Genomic DNA, 19,058 nt, shown 5'->3' on the forward strand with positions numbered 1-19,058 from the left:
CACGCCTAATTAATGACTAATCGCCAAGTAATTGCTAATTAATGACTAATCACTAATAATGACTAATTACTAATTAATGACACTTATAAGCTTCGTCTTTAGGAGTGGAACGCGACAGCGTGTTGCAGCGCTGCCAGGGAGTCCCGTTCGGCGCGATGCCTTGCCCGTTCGAAACACCTTTGAACGCAACGCATTTTTGAAAGAAGGCGCAGTTTCTCTGTCATCTCGTAGGACACCCGAACCACACTGTTAAGGAAGGAAGGTAATGGGAGTTAACGAAGAAAGAGGGGTCGTAATGAAGAAAATGAAAATTGTATTTGATGACGATATCAACTTTATTTTCCACCAGATAAGGAGGCCCCCTACTCCCCATCCCCGGTACGCAGGCCTTAGTGACAAGGGCCGGGACTTCCGCGATCAAAAGCAGGTAAAGAGGTCTTGACTCCGCCAGGCGGTTTGCTTGTTGCTGTGGAGCAGGGGCCTCGCTCCGGAGCAGGGCTTCCCAGGTTTCTTTACAATTTGAATTTGCTTCAGCCCCTGGGGAACTAGCGCATTCCCAGATTATGTGGTCGAGGGTCCCTCTCGCCCCGCAGTGCTTGCACTTATCGTTCCTTTCTCATCTCTCTGAACATGATATGCCCACCGGGTTTACGAAGTTCCCAGCTTGGAGGCGCCGTCATCCGATTGCCTCCATATTGTTTAGACTCTTATCCGGTGGTGGCACCATGTCTCCTCTGTAACCTATAATTTTCGACAATCTCCGTATAATTTTGCACACACTCGTCCATGTTCCGGCAGTCGGGCGGCTCCACAGCTACCCGGAAGTAGAGAGCTCGGGCTAACTCGTAGGCCGCGTCGTTGCCAATGAACGCGTACGCGTGTGCGGGAGTTCAAATTAGGCTAATTTTTCTGTTTAGCCGTCTACTGGCCAGATTCCTTGCCGCTTCCGGCGAGATCCTACCCTTTCCAAAATTATAGATGGCTGTTTTGCTATCGCTAATTATAAAATTACCTTCCGTTCCAACGCAAGCGAGCGCTATCGCAACTTCTTCAGCTGTTTCCGCGTTGCGGCTTCTAATGGTGGCTGCCGATACGGGGGCACCGTGGCCGTCGACCACTGAGGCGACCGCCGCACCCGACTTGCCACTTGCTGCGTTCCCGTACGCAACTGACTTGCTGTCCATCGGATCGCAGCGTCTGATTAGTGTTTCTGCTCTCTTCTCCCTCCTCTCAGCGTTGAATATGAGATGCATGTTACGAGGGAGTGGGAGAATGATTAGATTTTCTCAGCAGTGAAGCGGAATGCTCGATTTGGCTCGTAGCCCGCAATCTGTTTGCTGGCCTACAATTTCAAGGATGGCTCTGCCCGTGGTTCTTCGGCTTAATCTTTCGAACTGTGAAATTCTGACAGCCTCCGCTATTTTGTCCCAGATATTGTGCACTCCCATAGAGAGGAGCTTCTCTATGGAGGTTCTAATCGGTAAGCCCAAGGCCCTCTTTATGCACCGTCGAATGAACGAGTCTAGTTTCTTCCTCTCCTCACGCGGCTTATTACGTATGCTTGGGTTTGTTTAAGCAACTTCTTTTGGCCGAATTTCGACCGACAGTATAAGCCATTAAAGGTTTTCGCCTTAATATTCCTCAAGAGAAAAGTTTACAACAGCAGTATGTTACCGGTACTGACCTATGGTGCAGAAACGTACTACCAGCAAGAAATGAAACGCGAACAAGACACAAAAGTAACAAATTCTTAGGAAGGGGAAGCTCTATACAAGCGGAGAGTAATGCCATTTCGGAAGCGTGAAGACTCTTCTACAGAAGAGTTAATCGACCTGGCTTGTATTTGCTCTCTAGGAGCTAATATGTTGGTGTATTTGTGTTGCTTCCTCAGTTTTCTTGTTCGCGTTTCATTCGTTGCTGATAGTACGTAGAGGCTAACGAAAAGGGTTCAGCTTAAGTTAAGGACAACGCAGAGAGCTATGGAAGGAAAAAAAAATGGCTGAGGCTTAACTTGGTTAAGCCTGGAGAATGCGAAGCATCATCGTGTCGCGTAATTTGGAGGCGCACAACCACAGCGACGGCGCGAGGTGGGCCCCCGTTTCTCCACTGTCGTGACGTCATCGTGTCACGTGGTGTGACGTCAAGTATCACGTGATTTGGAGGCGCACAACCACAGCGACGGCGCGAGGTGGGCCCCCGTTTCTCCACTGTCGTGACGTCAGCGTGTCACGTGGTGTGACGTCATGTATCACGTGATTTGGAGGCGCACAACCACAGCGACGGCGCGAGGTGGGCCCCCGTTTCTCTACTGTCGTGACGTCATCGTGTCACGTGGTGTGACGTCATGTATCACGTGATTTGGAGGCGCATAACCACGGTGAAGGGCTGAAGTGGTAGCTAAAGTAGTATGCTTCGCATAAAATGATAGGTGTAATGTTAAGAGACCGGAAGCGGGCAGTGTGGGTGAGGGAACAAACGCGTGTCAATAACAACCTAATCGAAATCCAGAGGAAGAAATGGGCTTGCGCGGGGCATGTAATGCCTCGCGCAAGCTCACTATCGCAGTCGTTTTTTTTTTTTTTTGCTTTCGAAACAATTTTCTCTTTCAGAAAACTGGTTCAAGCTTATATTTAGCGCTACTAAATTCAATTTTTTCCCTGCCTACTAAACGTGCGTGAGGTAATCCCAGAACCGAAAACCGAAACTGGTTTGCGCGAAGACCATTGAAAAGTCAAAGCTTATCCAAGGGTAGCCTATCCGTTACGGAATCAAAACCTACATCGCGGAACGGCGGAATTTCGACCGCCGGTCTGGTGGGATGTGCTGGGGGTGGCTGGTTTTCGTTGGGCTCATGTCTATTTAACCGGCCGTAATTCTTTTTTAATAATGGATTTTGAATCCTACGAATCATGCCGGGAGCCTTCGACGGAGTCGGTCCTGGCAGCTCTTCGAGAAACCAGCAAAGGAAAGCTGGTCTACGATCCCTACTGGCCTCTTGAAAATCGGTGGCAGGTAAGCGGGCCCCTGTCGACGCGTTTCAACTCTTTTTGCATGGAGAATTTATCGTGCGCGATAATCTGTAGTGTGCACTGACATTTTACGCGTTTTCTGATCCTGCCTGGGGGCAGGTATTGACCAGAACAGTGTACCATTTTAATGTGTTTGTTGGCGTGTCGCAGTCTCGGTTTTCGGCATTCCAGGATGTGCTTCCTTCTAAACCAGTCGTCTATGTGGACAGCCGCCTTTTGCCGCTTCGGTTTGACAATGACAAAAAGCCGAAGGAGAGCGCTGACGTCTCTGAATCATCGGAAGTCACACCCAGCGATCAAAATTCTGATGAACCAACGCCGGAGGCGCAGTCACCGAAGGACGACGAACCGCAGGACTTGTACGCTTACGTGATCGGCTCGAACAACGATGTTTCTATCCATCAGTACGAGGAGCAACGGCTGAACAGCGTCAGGGTAATAATCAACCTTGGCTGTATGCTTGCCTGCGCGGAAGCACTTGTGAAATGATCATGAGCCGAAGTGTGTCTTGTCATATGCGCGAGGTACACTAGTAGTTATTTCTGAAACAGGCCGACGCATTGCCATCAAGGTATCTAGAAGGTTACCAACCTGCATGCCTGAATGCGCAGATATGCGTAAAAATCCAATTTCGAGGAATATAAATTATTGCTCATTTATGATGAGGCTAACCTGCTGTGAAGCATTGCAAAGAAAGCACTTATCTAAATGGCACAGTGTGATAGTCACATAGGGATTGTGCTCATGTAGAAAGAAAGTGGTTGCCACAGAGAATTAACTTTCTAGCTGCTTATTTTAATTTTCACTGTTTGAAATGCAACGCCTTTTGCGTGGTAAAAAGGATTTAAAAAATTGCCCTTGATGTGTTGGCTGTATTTCACCATAAACGCTAAGCTCTTTTGTTTGCCTCTATAATTTGTTGTTGAGGCAAGAATTGTTACTCATTTTATGTTAGCTCAGGACATTTTTTGCTGTTCAGTCATAGCTGTCTCATTTCCATTTTCTAATGCTCTTTTCTGAAGCATCGACCATCGTGGCTGTGCAAATGTAGTGTCATCAAGCGTCGTCCTCATCAATGTCTCGTTTTCTCACGTTGCACTTGCATGAAACGCTGGACCCTGCAGGAGGCTGTGAAAAAGCGGATCGCACAGTACGAAGAGCAGAACCGCAAATGGGAAGAGCAGGCCAAAAAACACATCGTGCTCATCGAGCAGAACCAGACACTCGAGTACCAGATGCAGTTGGACAAGCTCAACCAGGAGTACCTTCAAGGGTACAATTGCACTTTTCTGCTGTGTACTTCTTCAGCCCCATAGCCGTCCTTTTGGCATTAGCCTAAATTGGTGGGAAACTCTAGAAGAAAATGGTGATGATGATGATGTCCTCAGGCTTAATGGCACATACCCACGGCGGGGGATTGGCGGTTTAGCATTTCTAAGCACGAAATATTGTGCGAAAGCACAGTTTTTTTGCACATGGACACCACTGCCACGTACCTGAAAGCATGATTGAGGTGTCCACTGGCCCAGGGAGTGAGTTATGTGCATCTTCAACTCTTTGATTGTCATTGCCAATTTACCCAATGTGCGCAGGTGGCCTGTGCTCCAGTGCCGTGTTTCTGTGGCAGTGTTGTCAACGCCGACACATATTGCTCTAGTGCCGTGTTTCATCCGCAACGTTGTCCACGCCAGCACATGCAGTGCACATCTCTCTGTGCACATAGCTCCAAGCATGGATATTAGTTTGATAGTAGCATTAGTTGCTGAAGAAGACAATGAGATATGCGCAGCGTGAGAGTGTGTTGCAGTTTAGCACAAGATGTGTTCGGCTACAGCGATACCCTATACTCCGTTTCATACATCAGGCGCAATGCTGTCAAAGCTAGCACTCTTGTTTGCGCTGCCTGCAGGCTTATTACATGACACATTTCTCATGAGCTTGATTAAATGCACTCTTACTGCTGACGACACACTGTCGCTTTCTCATGCCATAGACCAGAACAATAGCGAAGTAACACGCCTTCCTTTATTTTCCCGTGCAGTCTACTTCCGTACCTTTCACAACGTTGCACCTTATGTATGAAACGGAGCTCACACGCAGTGGCTAGTGAAGCTGATATGTTCGCACTGCCACAGGTTCGAATCCCAGTCATGGATATTTACCTGATCCATTTTTATTTATTTATTTCACTTGGCACAAACCCACTAACAAACGGTATAAACATCGCAAGGTATTGCTCGGGGTTCACTTATCGGAATAGTGCTTTCGTACTAAACGTCGGCAGTCTCAAAGGAATAGAATACTAAGGTGAAACCTGGCATCCCCCTTTTTGTGCTGTATGTGAATCCGCGTTTTGAGTCACTTAATGCAGATGTAGAATGTCTTTAGCTTTTGTGAGAATCATATCAGATGCAATGCCTTACTGGAGTGGGTGAGGGAACAAACGCGGGTTAATGACATCCTAGTCGAAATCAAGAGGAAGAAGTGGGCTTGGGCAGGGCATGTAATGCAAAGGCTAGATAACCGCTGGTCCTTAAGGGTAACGGAGTGGATTCCAAGAGAAGGCAAGCGTAGCAGGGGGCAGCAGAAAGTTTGGTGGGTGGATGAGATTAAGAAGTTTGCGGGGATACGGTGGCCGCGACTGGCAAAGGACAGGGTTAATTAGAGAAACATGGGAGAGGCCTTTTCCCTGCAGTGGGCATAGTCAGGCTGATGATGATGATGACTGGTACAGTCAGCTGAGAAAGAGATATATAAGACTTATTCAACAAGCAGATATTCTGCTGAGCTAAAGTAAAAAAACAACATGGATTCCGTAGCACTTGCAGCCAAGCTGCCAAGTGCAAGTCATTAGTTTCCATCTTAGATGGGCATTTTAGATAAGGTCGTGGTAGAGATGTGAAATTCACTCATTGGCAGTACCTAACTGTAATGGCGAAATTAGTTTCTGTGTGATGGCTGCAGATATGTGGTTTACTTTGGCAGATTCTGTTTCACTGTTCTATGCAGGCTTCGGGAGCTTGCGGAGAAGAATCAAAAGGCTCGTGAAAACCATCAGAGCCATGTGCGGGTAAGCTGTTCTGCATGGGCGCTCACTATTCGTCCAGCTGCTGATGCACGCAAGCAGTGCATTTATTTGTTTTTGTGTTCACCTTTCAGCATCTGAGAAACAGAATTAAGGAAGCTGAGCTGAGGCAGAAGCAACAGGAAGAAGAGGAGAAAAGAAGGTCAGTGGTAATTTGTTGAGTTCTTTAAGCCAAAACAGCCACATTGATCTGTTGATTTCTTTTTATGTACCTGTGTGTGATGAAGTGTGCTGAGCATTTTATTTTGGACCTGTTTTTGGGGGCTCAATGGAAAATGGAGTGTCATGTTTCAACTGGTAATTTGATGAAAAGCAGTCATTGAGTTTATCTGGTTGTCACTGGGAGCCCGACCATGTGTTTGCAGTATACTGAACCCAGACACCCTGCAGTACTGCAGTGCATTGTTTGATTGTGTACTGTGAGTGTTACGCTGCCTTTCTTGAACCGTTCCAAAGTTGTGCATCAGTTTAAAAAGCAACAGCCTTTTTTGGAAGTCTGTACCTTTTATATTCTGATGATGCAGTTAAAACACATTGCTTCAAGAAAATAAGCAAGCCATCTTTAATGTTGCTTTGCCCATTGTTCAGAGCCAGCACAAAGCTGTGGTCTCTGTCATCTCTTCCATAGCTGCTGCAGTGTAGAGACAGGGAGTCAGAAGAAGGGAAAAGGCATGTGGGCGTGTTAAGGTTAGCCAGGCTCTGCCAGGTTGGCTACCATACACTTGTGGGGAGGGGAATAAAGGGGTTGAAAGAAGAAAGAAGGTAAGTTAAGCTGGGCTGGTTTCATGGAACATGTCGTATGTTGTTGTTCGCTCCATAAAAACAAAGGATGCCCACAGTCTGTCTAAAGCCTGACACTCAAGCTCGTGGCTCCTAAATAGTTGTTGCGCCTCAATGATGTCTCTATCGGACAACGGTAGAGGCCACAGTCTTACAGTCTTGGCTACTGTTGGGTATACAAATCTTAACGGCCCAGCGCTTGTGCCAGACGCACACTCATTAACTTTCGAAGCAAGGGCAGTGCAAAGTATGTGCACAATTGTTTCTTCCCACTTGCAATGCTCACGCACTGGAGAGTTTGCCATTGCAGTTGTATGGAAACGAGCATCTGTGAACACCATTCTCAACCACAGGTAACACATAGGCGTTGCGTTGCCGGTCGGCAACTTGATTTACAGTGAGGAGTTTAGATTGTGCAGATGGTGCCCTGAGTTTCCTGGAATGCAAACACCACAAATTCTATGGCACTTTTCTTTCTTGTCTTCGTATTATCTGGCATGGATTTATCAAAATTGGCTCACTTGGTTGGCCAGTCACTCTGCTTATTGTAAGCAGATGTCACTCTGCATTATTGTGAGCATAGTAAGGAACTAGCTGGTGAGGTAGTGAACTCCTTGCGTGTGATGCTTTCACTCTTCCTGCTCTTTCTGTGCATGCCACCACAGTTTCTACAATACTATTGGGTTTCAGACGTAAAACACGTAGTCTTGCTCTGACTTTAGTCTTGTGGAAATCAGCATGACTTGTTCGGTGAGAAAGCAGAACTCACTCTTGCATGGTGGCATTTGTAGTGCATGCAGTATGTTACCCACTTTCATGTGTGGGTAATGTGGATTGCTCATGCTTGCCACTGTCCATATCACAGCTGCTTGCACTGATCTGAGAGTTCTGGGGGAAGGATAGGTGGCTGGGGTATAACCAGGAGAAAGTGCCAGCTTGCTACCCTGCTCTGGCGAAAAGGGAAGATGGGGATACGAAGAAGGAGGACGAAAGAGCGCAGAGTTACAAAATGAAGTAGTAGAAGGGACAGAGTTTGGATTTTTCATGCTTCTCGCTGCCTGCGAACTTCTGACATCGTGTGCAACTTTGGCAAGCTGTCCCTACCGGTCTTCCTCTGACTGAGCTGAGGTCGCCTTGCAGGGAGGCCGAGTCACAGCAGCGAGCAGAGTCCCTGCGCCACCAGTGTCGGGAGATGGAGTCCACCCTAGCCTCGGTGCGCAAGGCCCTGGGCGAGTGCCCCTTCGCCTCGTTCCTCTCGACCCCCGTGGAGGAGCACCTGGGGCTACTGGACCGCATGGCCCGCCAGGTGGCAGCCTTCGGCCTGCTCACCACTGTCTCCCGGGAGGAGCTCACCCGGGTCCTCGACTTTGCCACCCAGCTCAACGCCCTGGTGCACTCAGTGGTCGCTGACGTGGGTGAGCTCACACTGCGGCAGGCATCTTTCAGGGTTGTTCCACCACGTGCCCATGTCCTGTAATTTTAGTGAAGAAATGCATCTGGCCGCCGCGGTGGCTCAGTGGTTATGGTGCTCGGCTGCTGACCCGAAAGACGCGGGTTCGATCCCGGCCGCGGCGGTTGAATTTCTTTGGAGGAGAAATTCTAGAGGCCCGTGTACTGTGCGATGTCAGTGCACGTTAAAGAACCCCAGGTGGTCGAAATTTCCGGAGCCCTCCACTACGGCGTCTCTCATAGCCTTAGTCGTTTTGGGACGTTAAACCCCATAAACCAAACCAACCTAAACCAAACCGAAGAAATGCATCTGGGCATTAGGCCTTTTACAATGCATCTGTTCTGAATCCGATTCAGTTCCACTTTTTTACTTCATCACTGGCGTAAGCAACACCACACCAGGTATTCACTCTTTGTGGGGTATGGCTTTGGTTCGGTCTGTTATGAAGGCACGAAAAACAAAAATGGAATGCAGTCGTTACGTTATACTGACCCAGATTTTTGCCCACTTTCGTGTCGACACTTCTTGGCTGCAATTTAGTCCCTGCAATGCAGAGCTTTTCCTGGATGACAGTGTAGAGCATTCGTGTCTTTATAAGGCTGCACTCCATACACAGCCCCATAGGTTGGAAAATTAAATCGACCCAGTCCGTACTGCCAGGTAGAACAGGCTCATGTGTGAATAGGAAGGTGGCTAATTTATGCCATCTAGGTGAGCGTCTCGGGAAAACAGTCGGATGAGGAGGAAGAAGAGGTAGGTGAAAAAGAAGGTAGCCACGGATCAAATTAAAAGCGTTTCCACGGGCATTCGGTGGGAATTCGTTTCTGCATAAGTTTCAGCCAGTGATTTGCATGTGTCCCTGCTAGTGTTTTTTTTTCTCTGTTTCTGTTTTGCTCATTGTCATTGCAGTCTAGTTACAGGAAGTATTGTAAATATGCAAGTGTACGGTAACCCTTTTCTTGAGGCTGGATGTTACACCTTCTACCCCTTGCCGCTGGTCTAGCCTGTTCCTCTTCTTTGTGTGGTCAGCTGGGCCCCGTGTACTTGCTACTGCTTTTCTTACCGTTCTCCTTGATTGAGGCAGACCATCCGCAGAGTCTCAGTGGTCGTGCCATTCAGCTGCTAAGCTCAGCGTCATGGTACTGAATCCCAGCTGCAGTAGCCGCATTTCGATGGAGGCAGACTGTAAAGCACTGGTGTGCTGTGCATTGAAGGATCCCAAGTGGTCAGAAATAGTCTGGAGCCCACTGCTGTGGTGCCTCTCATAGCCCATGTGCAGCTTTCAAGCCTCACATACCACGTGCCATACCTGTTATTAAAGGTGCACTGAAGAGGATTCTGAACATGTCTTTTTGCCGCGGGAACTCGATCCACACGTTCTTAGCATTCTTAGAAACAGTGACTTATTGCCCTGTGTGGCCGATTTCCCCAATTAAAACGAACTAACGTCCGGCTCCCGCCTTTTTTTTTTAATTCTGCCTCGTACGGTGGGCGGAGTCGACCAACGCGTCTAGCGCCTTTCACCCAGTCCCGTGGAGGCTTTGCTTTCGCTTTATTTTGTTTTTTAGGTTTCCATGAATAAATAGTTTCATTCGCAGATAATATAACCGCAAAATAAGCCCACAGAAATAAAAATACGCAAGGACTATTTGCTACTACGGACTACTGCGTATTACTCCGCCGATGGCAGAGCGGCAAGCCACCACAGGACTGGGTGAAAGGCGCTCCCCGCGTTGGTCGACTCCGCCCACCGTACGAGGCAGAATTAAAAAAAAAAAGGCGGGAGCCGGACGTTAATTCGATTTAATCGGGGAAATCGGCCACACAGGGCAGTAAATCGCAGTTTCTAAGAAAGCTCGGAACGTGTAGATTGAGTTCCCGCGGCAAAAAGACAAGTTCAGATTCCTCTTCAGTGCACCTTTAATGGTAGAACCTCTTTGATGACGATGATGTAAAAGGTGCCTTTGCATTGCTTCGTCAGCAACTGGTGCCCCTGTCACACTGGAAGATTTAATGACATTCTAAGTGACTGATACTAGGCTGTATTGGCAATGAATGACTGCTACGCTGAGAAATTTGATGACATTAGAAGTGAATGACATTCACGGTGGAAGGCGTTTAAGGAGCCATTAAACTCCACATAACTAACTAACTCAGGTGTGCAACGCTCTGCTGTGAGGGGTTTTCATGGCACTGACTGTAATGCCATTCACTGCTATCCACATGTACAGAGCAAGCGACGAGAAAGGGAGTGGCTGCACAGCAGCAGGAGCGGAGGGCCAGTGTAGACAAGAGGGCCCAGGATTCTGGTGGGCTGAGAGAAGATCCCAGCATTCAGCAGGCTGTGCCTTCTTCACCAGGTAACGGAAAATTCCAGTTGAATCTGTGGTCCCAGTGGTTTCTCCACTAAATTGTTCTCTCAGTTACTTTCTGTTGCCACATTTATGCTCCGATTTTGTACTTGGTCATTGTGCGTCTCATTCTTTGAACTTCTTGTTCCCACACCAGCATTCCATAGTCAAGTGTTTTCAGTGCACTTTTCGCCCCGCCGCGGTGGCTCAGTGGTTACGGCGCTCGGCTGCTGACCCGAAAGATGCGGGTTCGATACCGGCCGCGGCAGCTGAATTTCTTGATGGCAAAATTCTAGAGGCCCGTGTGCTGTGCGATGTCAGTCCACGTTAAAGAACCCCAGGTGGTCGAAATTTCCGGAGCCCTTCACTACGGCGTCCCTCATAGCCTCAGTCGCTTTGGGATGTTAAACCTCAATAAACCAAACTAAACCATCAGTGCACTTTTCAGGTTCTTCTATTTCTTGCATAAAGTGTCATGCTGCGACAGGCACATACACACCGCGCATCGCTACCTTTTCTTGTCGTGTCTGTGTATTTCTGCACGATCTGCACACAGCCTAGCCAGTTATAGACAGTAATAGGGAGATACGCTACTGAGAAATGTGGCAGTTATAATAAACAAGTTGCACTGTGCAGGCTTAGGATAGGACGTGCACATGCAACACACTGACATCTTCGAAACAACTCTCCCTTTGGTGTTTTAATCGTGTATGAGAGGCTAGAAACAGAGAGGAGACGGCCCTTTCCAGAGCTGTACAGAAACCTACTGCCATCCTTTTTCGCCACCAAAAAAGAGTCCTGATCTTTTCAGCCAACGCAGGTTTCCTACATGGAAATTCATACTGTCATTGATCTCAACCTTTTTCCACTCCCGAGGGAACGGCTGTGTTATTGTATGCCTCACATGTAAGGGGCTTTGTACTCCCTGCCAAGGCAAGGACTGTTGCCAGAGGCTGTGCGACTTTATACTGAAGACCAAACATTTAGTATTTAAGAATTCTCGCCATTACACACTCCTATACACCACTATATGCACTGTACGCACTATACACCACTGCTGTATTAAGGCGAAAGCCTTTAATGCCTCATACTGTCGTTAGCAGACACGTCGGCAGGAGTGTCGACAGACGCGTCGGCAGCCGTGTCGACAGACACGTCAGCAGATTCGTCCGCCTTTCGGTGTCACTGCTTAAAAGGCTCAAGGTTCTAGCATGAATAAAGACGCATCTAGTGAATGCATGGGCTTCATAAATAAAATAAAAGGAGTAAAGTCAAGAAAAGAAAAATAAAAATAAGAAAATGAACAAAAATAAAAACAAAATAAAAGTAAGATGTGAAAATAGAAATAAAAAACAATAAAATTAAGAAAAGGAGCAAAAAAAATATGCAAAATAAAAAGTAAATAAAAACAAACAGTGGCCAGGAAACGCTTTCGCCTTGCAGCACTTTAGAGAGCCAAAGTGCCCCCTGAATTTTTTATCTTCCATTCGCAAACATCACCTTGAGTAAAGCTTATCAGCGAAAGATCCCCCATCATCATCATCTATTTCTGCGTGACTGCTTAACAGCAAGCACGGGTGTTCTGTAACCCTTCGATGTGCAGCTGTGAGGAGCCTGGTGCAGACGGCAACTAGCCAGCTGAAGAGGCACGCAGATATCCTGGACCGACTGGAACAGTGGCAGGCCTCGTACAAGGAGCTCTTGCAGGACAAAGCGGTGAGAAGCGTGGGTTATCTCTCGGTCTTCGCGAACGTCATTGCCCCAGGCAAACTGACTGTTCTTGCTTTGCGCAGCGAGCGCATTCATTCGCGGTATGACCGCGGCCGCGTCGCACTATCTGGAAAGAAAGCACGAAGCATGAAGAAAGCACGGCTATGACTCAGGTAGTCCAATATTATCGCTTGTAGGCGTAGCATGGGAAGCTGCAATTTTCGCGATTTTGAAAGCCGATTTTTCTCAAAAAAGTTCATTAAGTTCACGCACCGCGGGGTGCGTTGTCCAAGCCGCGGCGGACGCTGCAGCTGCCCCCCTGTACCGTTTTCAATGCGATCATGCGCCCTTTGCATCGCACTATCTGGTATCATGATGTGATAGGGCTATGACTCAGATAGTCTTGTAGGCGGAACGTGGGGAGCGGTGATTTTCGTGATTTTGATAGCGGGTTTTTCGCTGAAAAGTTAATTTTTTTAGGTTCACGGATTTTTCGGACTGTTCGATTATTCGGACCATTTTTCGGGTCCCGCCGAGTCCGAAAAATCGGTCGGGGACTGTAGTTCGGCCATACGGTGGTGGCGCCATCTATGGAAGCTCATGCCTACTTTATCCACTGTAATCAAGAAAACTGCTTTTTCCTCAGCTTTCGACGTTGTAAGTTGGCAGTTGTGTTAGAAATATGCTTAAAGGGACAGTGAGGAGAGCTCTATCAATATTTTTTTTACAGTAAAATCCGATAGTTTGGCATTTCATGGCTTTGTTGCCACTTGGCCGGCAGCGAAAGATGCATTTATTTCTAAGAAATTTGGATTCAAAGTTGAAAAGTTTTCTCCGCCGCTCAGATTCAAACTTGGGATTCTCCTTTGACGACACAGGACTAAGTGACGTGAAACATGACGTGCACATGACGTAACGCAGACTCCGTGATTTCTGACGGCCAGCAGTGCGGCCTGGCAGCAGCCGAAAACAAAGCTACTGCCAGCCGCACGTTGAAGGCATCTATCAGCTATTGCGGCCGTCGCTACCGTCGCTTCGTTTACGTTTACACCGGTGTTTTGCCAGCGTTACGATGGATCCCGTTCTCGAAGTCGTCAACGAAGTTCTAGCAAATAGACACCTTTAGCATACCGTGTACCTTGTTACCGCTAGCGGAATACCGGGAGCTGCCGGGAGCCCGCCTACTACCGGTGAGCAGGCGCTTATTGGTCCCAATGCTGCAGGCGCGCGCGTAGCTGCCAGATACGTGGCGCTATCTGGCGACGTCAAGGAGATTTGCGCATGCATTGGCTGCGCCTCAGTGATTCGTGGCTTCTCGTGTTTTAGTGTTTCTAGAACCATTGGCTTTAGCAACACTGTTTTGTCCTATGACGTCACCACGCTTGTACTTGCGAGTTTGGCCTGTGGCGGCGATACCTGTATTTTGGTTCTTGCTCTTTTCTACGTTACAAGAGCTTTGTTGTCACTATGAGTGGCGTTTTTGTAATCAGGAGCTGGTATTCTGTTGATACAAGCCAGCTTCAATTTCTCCTCAGTGTCCCTTTAAATACCAAATTTTCAGTGTGGTATGTTTTAAGAGATGATGATGAAAATATTTATTGTAGTACAGTTAGAGGGTGGGGAAGAGCAGAGCGGTGCACTTAGTCTGGGACTCCATTGCTGTAAGCTGCCACCCTTGCTCGTTCGATAAGCTGACATTGATGTCCTTCGTCTGAGCCGGACAGCGCTGCCTCCCACCCCTCCCTCACTGGCTGAGCTTTAATATCAATGACTTGACTTTTTTGGCAAGCCCCTACCATATGGTACAGATCTGCCTTCTCCCCGCAAAATGATTCGATGGAATCTGGGTTTTGGACATGTAGTACACAGGGGCTCTGGAATGTCTGAATCTGTAGTCCACAATCCCTTCCCAACCCAACCCAACCTAATCTATCCTTTACAAACAGTGTAGTGTTCTGTAGCCCTGTGCCTGGCATGTTAATACCCACTCCCTAGTTCTGAGGCTTGTATTAAGTCATCTCGGGCCATTCAGCATGCATATCAGTGTTTTTCATCGTCCCTGGCCCCAGACCGAGTTTTGGTTTGCTGTTTTCGCTGTTTTAAAATGGTTCTACTCGGTATTTTCTAGACGGTTTGTTGTGGTGGAGAGAGCGGGGGCTCTGAAAGGTGATGTGTCTATCAACTCAGAATGTTCGAATAATCCTCGGAGGTGCACTTTAATGTGTTAAACTGTCAGTTTTGATAGCCCAGTCTCTAGTGGAATATGATAAGTGTGTGTCATTTTTATGTGTCTGTGCCCTGTGCTCCTTTCACCACCTCTCTGGAGCAGCAAAAGAAGTACTGCTTTGACCTTCTGAAAGCGGTGACCATCCCGGTGAACGCCCTGGCCACCTCAAGTGCAGTCACCGAGAAGCTGGAGAAGCTAAGTTCTCTGCTCTCGGGCAAGCCCTTCATGTCTGCCGGCCGCTCAGTCTCCAGCAGTGCACATCCGCTTGCCCTGCGCTTCTGCCTCGACAAACTGGCCGAGAAGATTGTGGTGAGTTGCTTCACACTGCGCTTTCACAGATGTCACTCAGATGAGAGGCTGCATCTTCAGACAACCCCTTTTTATTTTTGCACCATGTGGCAGCTGGTGAAGTGTGTAATTGCTGGAGAGAATATTTGCACTCGTTTCAACTGGCAGATTCGAATTCGGTGTTCTAAATGCATTCAGTCGACTGCGCTGAATTTTCAGTCCTTATTCGGGCTCGGAAACTCATCACGTTTGACCTCAAAGAAATGCCAGAATTATCCAACTTCTGTGCTCGGATGCATTTTTTTTTTTTTTTGGCTGAAAGCTTCAGTGCTGCAGTTGCCTTTCTGATTTATAATAAATACTGAGCAGTGCACACACATGTTCAGAGTGATATACAAGTAACAAATAGATTTCTTGGATTCTGGCTGATGACCATGCCAGTGAAACTAACAGTGCTTATCATATTTACCATCTGTGCCTTGCTGCTTTCAAATAATTGTTTGTTGTGATGGGCAAACTCGCATGTGTGGTAGGACCGCGCAGGGAACCTGCATTTTAATTTGCAGAGTCACATTAGAAAGGTCTTAATTAATTTAACACCCTAAAAGGCCCATGAGAGCATTACATAGGGGAGAGGCACTACTGCATTTACTCTAATGTGAATTGAGAAGAAAAAGTGCAGAAACATAACGTGCACGAACTTAAAGGTGCACTGAAGAGGAATCTAAACTCGTCTTTTTGCCGTGGGAACTCGATCTACACGTTCCTAGCATTCTTAGAAACTGCGACTTATTGCCCTGTGTGGCCGATTTCCCTAATTAAATTGAATTAACGGCCGGCTCCCGCCTTTTTTTTTTTAATTCTCTCTCGTACGGTGGGTGGAGTCGACCAACGCGGGGAGTGCCTTTCAGCCAGCTCCGTGGAGGCTTTGCTTTCACTTCATTTTGTTTTTTAGGTTTCCGCGAATAAATAGTTTCATTTGCAGATAATATAACCGCAAAATAAGCCCGCAGAAATAAAAATACGCGCCGACTATTTGCTACTACGGACTACTACGTATTACTCCGCCGATGGCAGAGCCGCAAGTCGCCACGGGACTGAGTGAAAGGCACTCCCCGCGTTGGTCGACTCCGTCCACCGTACGAGGGAGAATTAAAAAAAAAAAGGCGGGAGCCGGGCGTTAATTCGATTTAATTAAGGAAATCAGCCACACAGGGCAATAAGTCGCAGTTTCTAAGAATGCTTGGAACGTGTAGATTGAGTTCCCGCGGCAAAAAGATGAGTCCAGGTGTCCTGCACTAGCAGATTTGCCGATTTCCTCAGCTAGTCCAGTGTCACTCGGAGCACATGTTTCTGGTCTGATGGGCAAAACATGCTGCGCACTGGGGTGGCTATAAACGCTAGAAGAAAGGTGGCGGGGGAGTTTTGCCCACAATGGCACGCCACACATCCTAAAGCGAAATCATGCAGCAAGAGCACAGCACAATATACCGTCGGTAGGGAGCGTGAGCCTTGCAGAATTCTACTCCATGGTCATCAGTCAAGGTAGGCCTTGAAAATGCAGCATGGTACAAATATTGCTGCTGCATCTCCACTCTTGGAGGATTGAAAATTCTGTGAATTTTACTTTGACGGTGGAGGAGGCGTATCGAGTTTTGCTGCTGGCGTGGCTCTGGAGATCCATGTGTGCCAGGTTCTTTCATTACCGATTTATGGCTATAAAAGTAGCTGCAGCTGTTTTGCCTGCCACTTTGTGAATGCTTATGCTTCCCCACTCTGCAGATGCAAGGCGAGGAGCAAATTCTGTCCAACGCTGACACGGCCTTCCCCGTGGCTGCGCTTGCGGTGGGCCTCTGGTGTCGCTTCCCCGACCTGGGTGAGCTGCTGCTGGGCCACTTCTACATGCGCTGCCCTGCCCTGGTGCCCGTGTTCTTCAGCCGCAGCTCAGTCGCCTCCGACACCGAATACCTCAGGTCGGTGCACAGCTCCTTCTCAGTGAACACGGGCTAGTTGTTCACCAAGAGGAAAGTAGTAGTACAGTGTAGAGTGTGCAGAGCCTTAAAGGTGACGCAGTGCTCGCGAATGCAGAGAAACTTTTCAGCGATAGTGCTGACCACTCTGAACTATGGGGCTGTGCTGTAGAACCTGTGCATCTGTATTTGCATGCAAGGGTTATCTCTTCATTCCGTGAAATTGGTGCATCTCGGTTTTATGTGCCCATAGTTGACGCCCTTTTTTTATTTCTGTGCAAAACAAGAGCGGCTGTCCTCGCATTGTAGCTTGCAGCATGCAGTGGCCACCACAAAAAGACAGGTGCTGGATGCAGACAACAGTAGCATTCAGAATTATGGCTGGTGACGCTGGTTCACCGGATTAGTGAATGAGGTTGTTCAAATTGGCTCTGTCTGTGGTGCTTGCGTACTTGGAACTCGTGGTAGCTGTACTGTGAACGTACAGTCACTATGCCTTTCCAGAACTTTCACTCTTGCATTTCACAACTTTCGCAGTTGTGAAATGGTCGCCGCGGTGGCTCAGTGGTTACGGTGCTCAGCTGCTGTGACAGTCGAATTTCGATGGAGGCAAAATCCTAGAGGCCAAGGGAGAAATCCTAGAGAGGGTACTGTGCAATGTCAGTGCACGTTAAAGAACCCCAGGTGGTCGAAATTTCCGGAGCTCTTCACTATGGCGTCCCTCATAGCCTGAGCCACATAAACCAAACTAAGCAGTTGTGAAATGCAAGAGAAGTGCAAGATGTTTGTCAAGCCTCTCGTATCTCGACAAGTGCTCATGCTTGCTGTCTTTGCTACGCAGGCTGTGCGGCTACAAGTGCACCCAAGACAACAGCCTCGAGACGGAGAGCCAGTTCCTGCGTCGCATCACAGGCCTTATGCGCCTGTATGCCGCCCTGCTGCAGACGCCCCTCCCCCCCTGGCACAACGCGGACACCTCGCGCCAGCCTCCGGGCCCAGAGCGTGGCTGGCAGTGGCTGGCACTCTGCATGAACGCACCGATCGAGGAGCCCGACCTGGCGGCCACGCTCCTCTGCACCTTCCTGGAAGTGGCCGGCTGGGCCCTGGCCCGAGACTACGGCCGCCAGTTCCGCAAGGTTCTGCACTCGCTGTGCAAGGACTACTTCCCCCGCCTCAAGCAGCGCGTGAAGGCAACAAGTGGGCCCATTGCACGGCTGGAGGGACTCCTGCAACAGGTCCTCCGGAAAGGACAGCTGGACAGGCCTGAGGCTAGCCGTGGGGCCAGGACCTGGAACTAGCCATCGAGCCTACTTGCGCGGTGGCCGATGCAATAACGGTCTTTGAAACGACCTCTGTGGCCGGCAAGAAGTCACAAGTGCAGTGTGGCCTGCAGTCACGGCAGAATCAGTTGTCTGACCTGCATCTAGTTGCTGCATGTGCTGCAGTCAGGTGCTCGCTGCCAATAGCAGTGTTTTACAGTGGTGGCGTCAGAATCGTTGGTGTGCTACGATGGTGCAAAAATTGCTGCGTGGCAGTGCGATGAGCTGGACTGTGGATGCCACAGACACTGCACCAGGGAAGGTTTCTTCTAAAAGTCCACTCACTGTTGTGGGCATTTTGACAATGGTTGCCAAGTGGCGTGAGCACACACGCACACCGTAAAAGTGACGCACGTTTTAGCTGCGACTGTTGACAATTGACCATGGCGTATCCAAGTCAAGGATGTGGAAAAACAATTGTTGCCACCTCTGACGTATTCCGAGTTACATTTGCAGTGCATTCAGTATCTCTGCTGCATGTAGTGCCATAAGCTCATTGCAGCATTTAGAAAAGGCATATGCTGTTTATTGTTACTTAGGTATGCAATAGGAGGATCTTTTAATGGAAATATGAAGAAATCTTAAATACCTATGTAAACACCATTTTACATGCTCTAAAGCAGCCTGTCAAAACACACTGGCCACAGTTTTGAGTGCGTCAACATGCATGCCATCAGTCTTTTGAGTAGTCCTAGGTAGTGCATTTGTTTTTCAAACAATGCTCTTATCTTCAATATAGTGCCCTGAGGGCATGTAAAAATAAAAAGTGCCAACGAATAAATCTGCAACACTTGCGTTCACTGTTTTGACGTTCCTTCTGTGCCACCACATGGAAATGCAGCCAGCACT

The 19,058-nt window shown here is 48.2% G+C and overlaps 1 protein-coding gene across 2 annotated transcripts; it reads left to right on the plus strand.

Moving 5' to 3' along the window:
• Positions 1-2,753: 2,753 nt before the first annotated feature.
• On the plus strand, positions 2,754-19,006 carry LOC149362863 (uncharacterized). Of its 2 annotated transcripts, none has more exons than XM_089573280.1 (11): positions 2,754-3,012; positions 3,201-3,464; positions 4,154-4,302; positions 6,039-6,099; positions 6,189-6,256; positions 8,035-8,309; positions 10,576-10,704; positions 12,299-12,411; positions 14,735-14,941; positions 16,703-16,893; positions 17,732-19,006. In XM_089573280.1, exons 1-11 carry the CDS (start codon positions 2,887-2,889, stop codon positions 18,186-18,188), a joined length of 2,040 nt encoding a protein of 679 aa, XP_089429406.1. In that variant the 5' UTR covers positions 2,754-2,886; the 3' UTR covers positions 18,189-19,006. The 2 variants fall into 2 exon arrangements, with proteins under 2 accessions (XP_089429406.1, XP_089429407.1); XM_089573281.1 differs by having other exon boundaries at positions 2,760-3,012; positions 3,180-3,464.
• The last annotated feature ends 52 nt before the right edge of the window (positions 19,007-19,058 follow it).

This window comes from Amblyomma mixtum, chromosome 2 (genome assembly GCF_055824585.1).
Source record: "Amblyomma mixtum isolate Tamu chromosome 2, ASM5582458v1, whole genome shotgun sequence".
Taxonomy (NCBI): Eukaryota; Metazoa; Arthropoda; class Arachnida; order Ixodida; family Ixodidae; genus Amblyomma; species Amblyomma mixtum.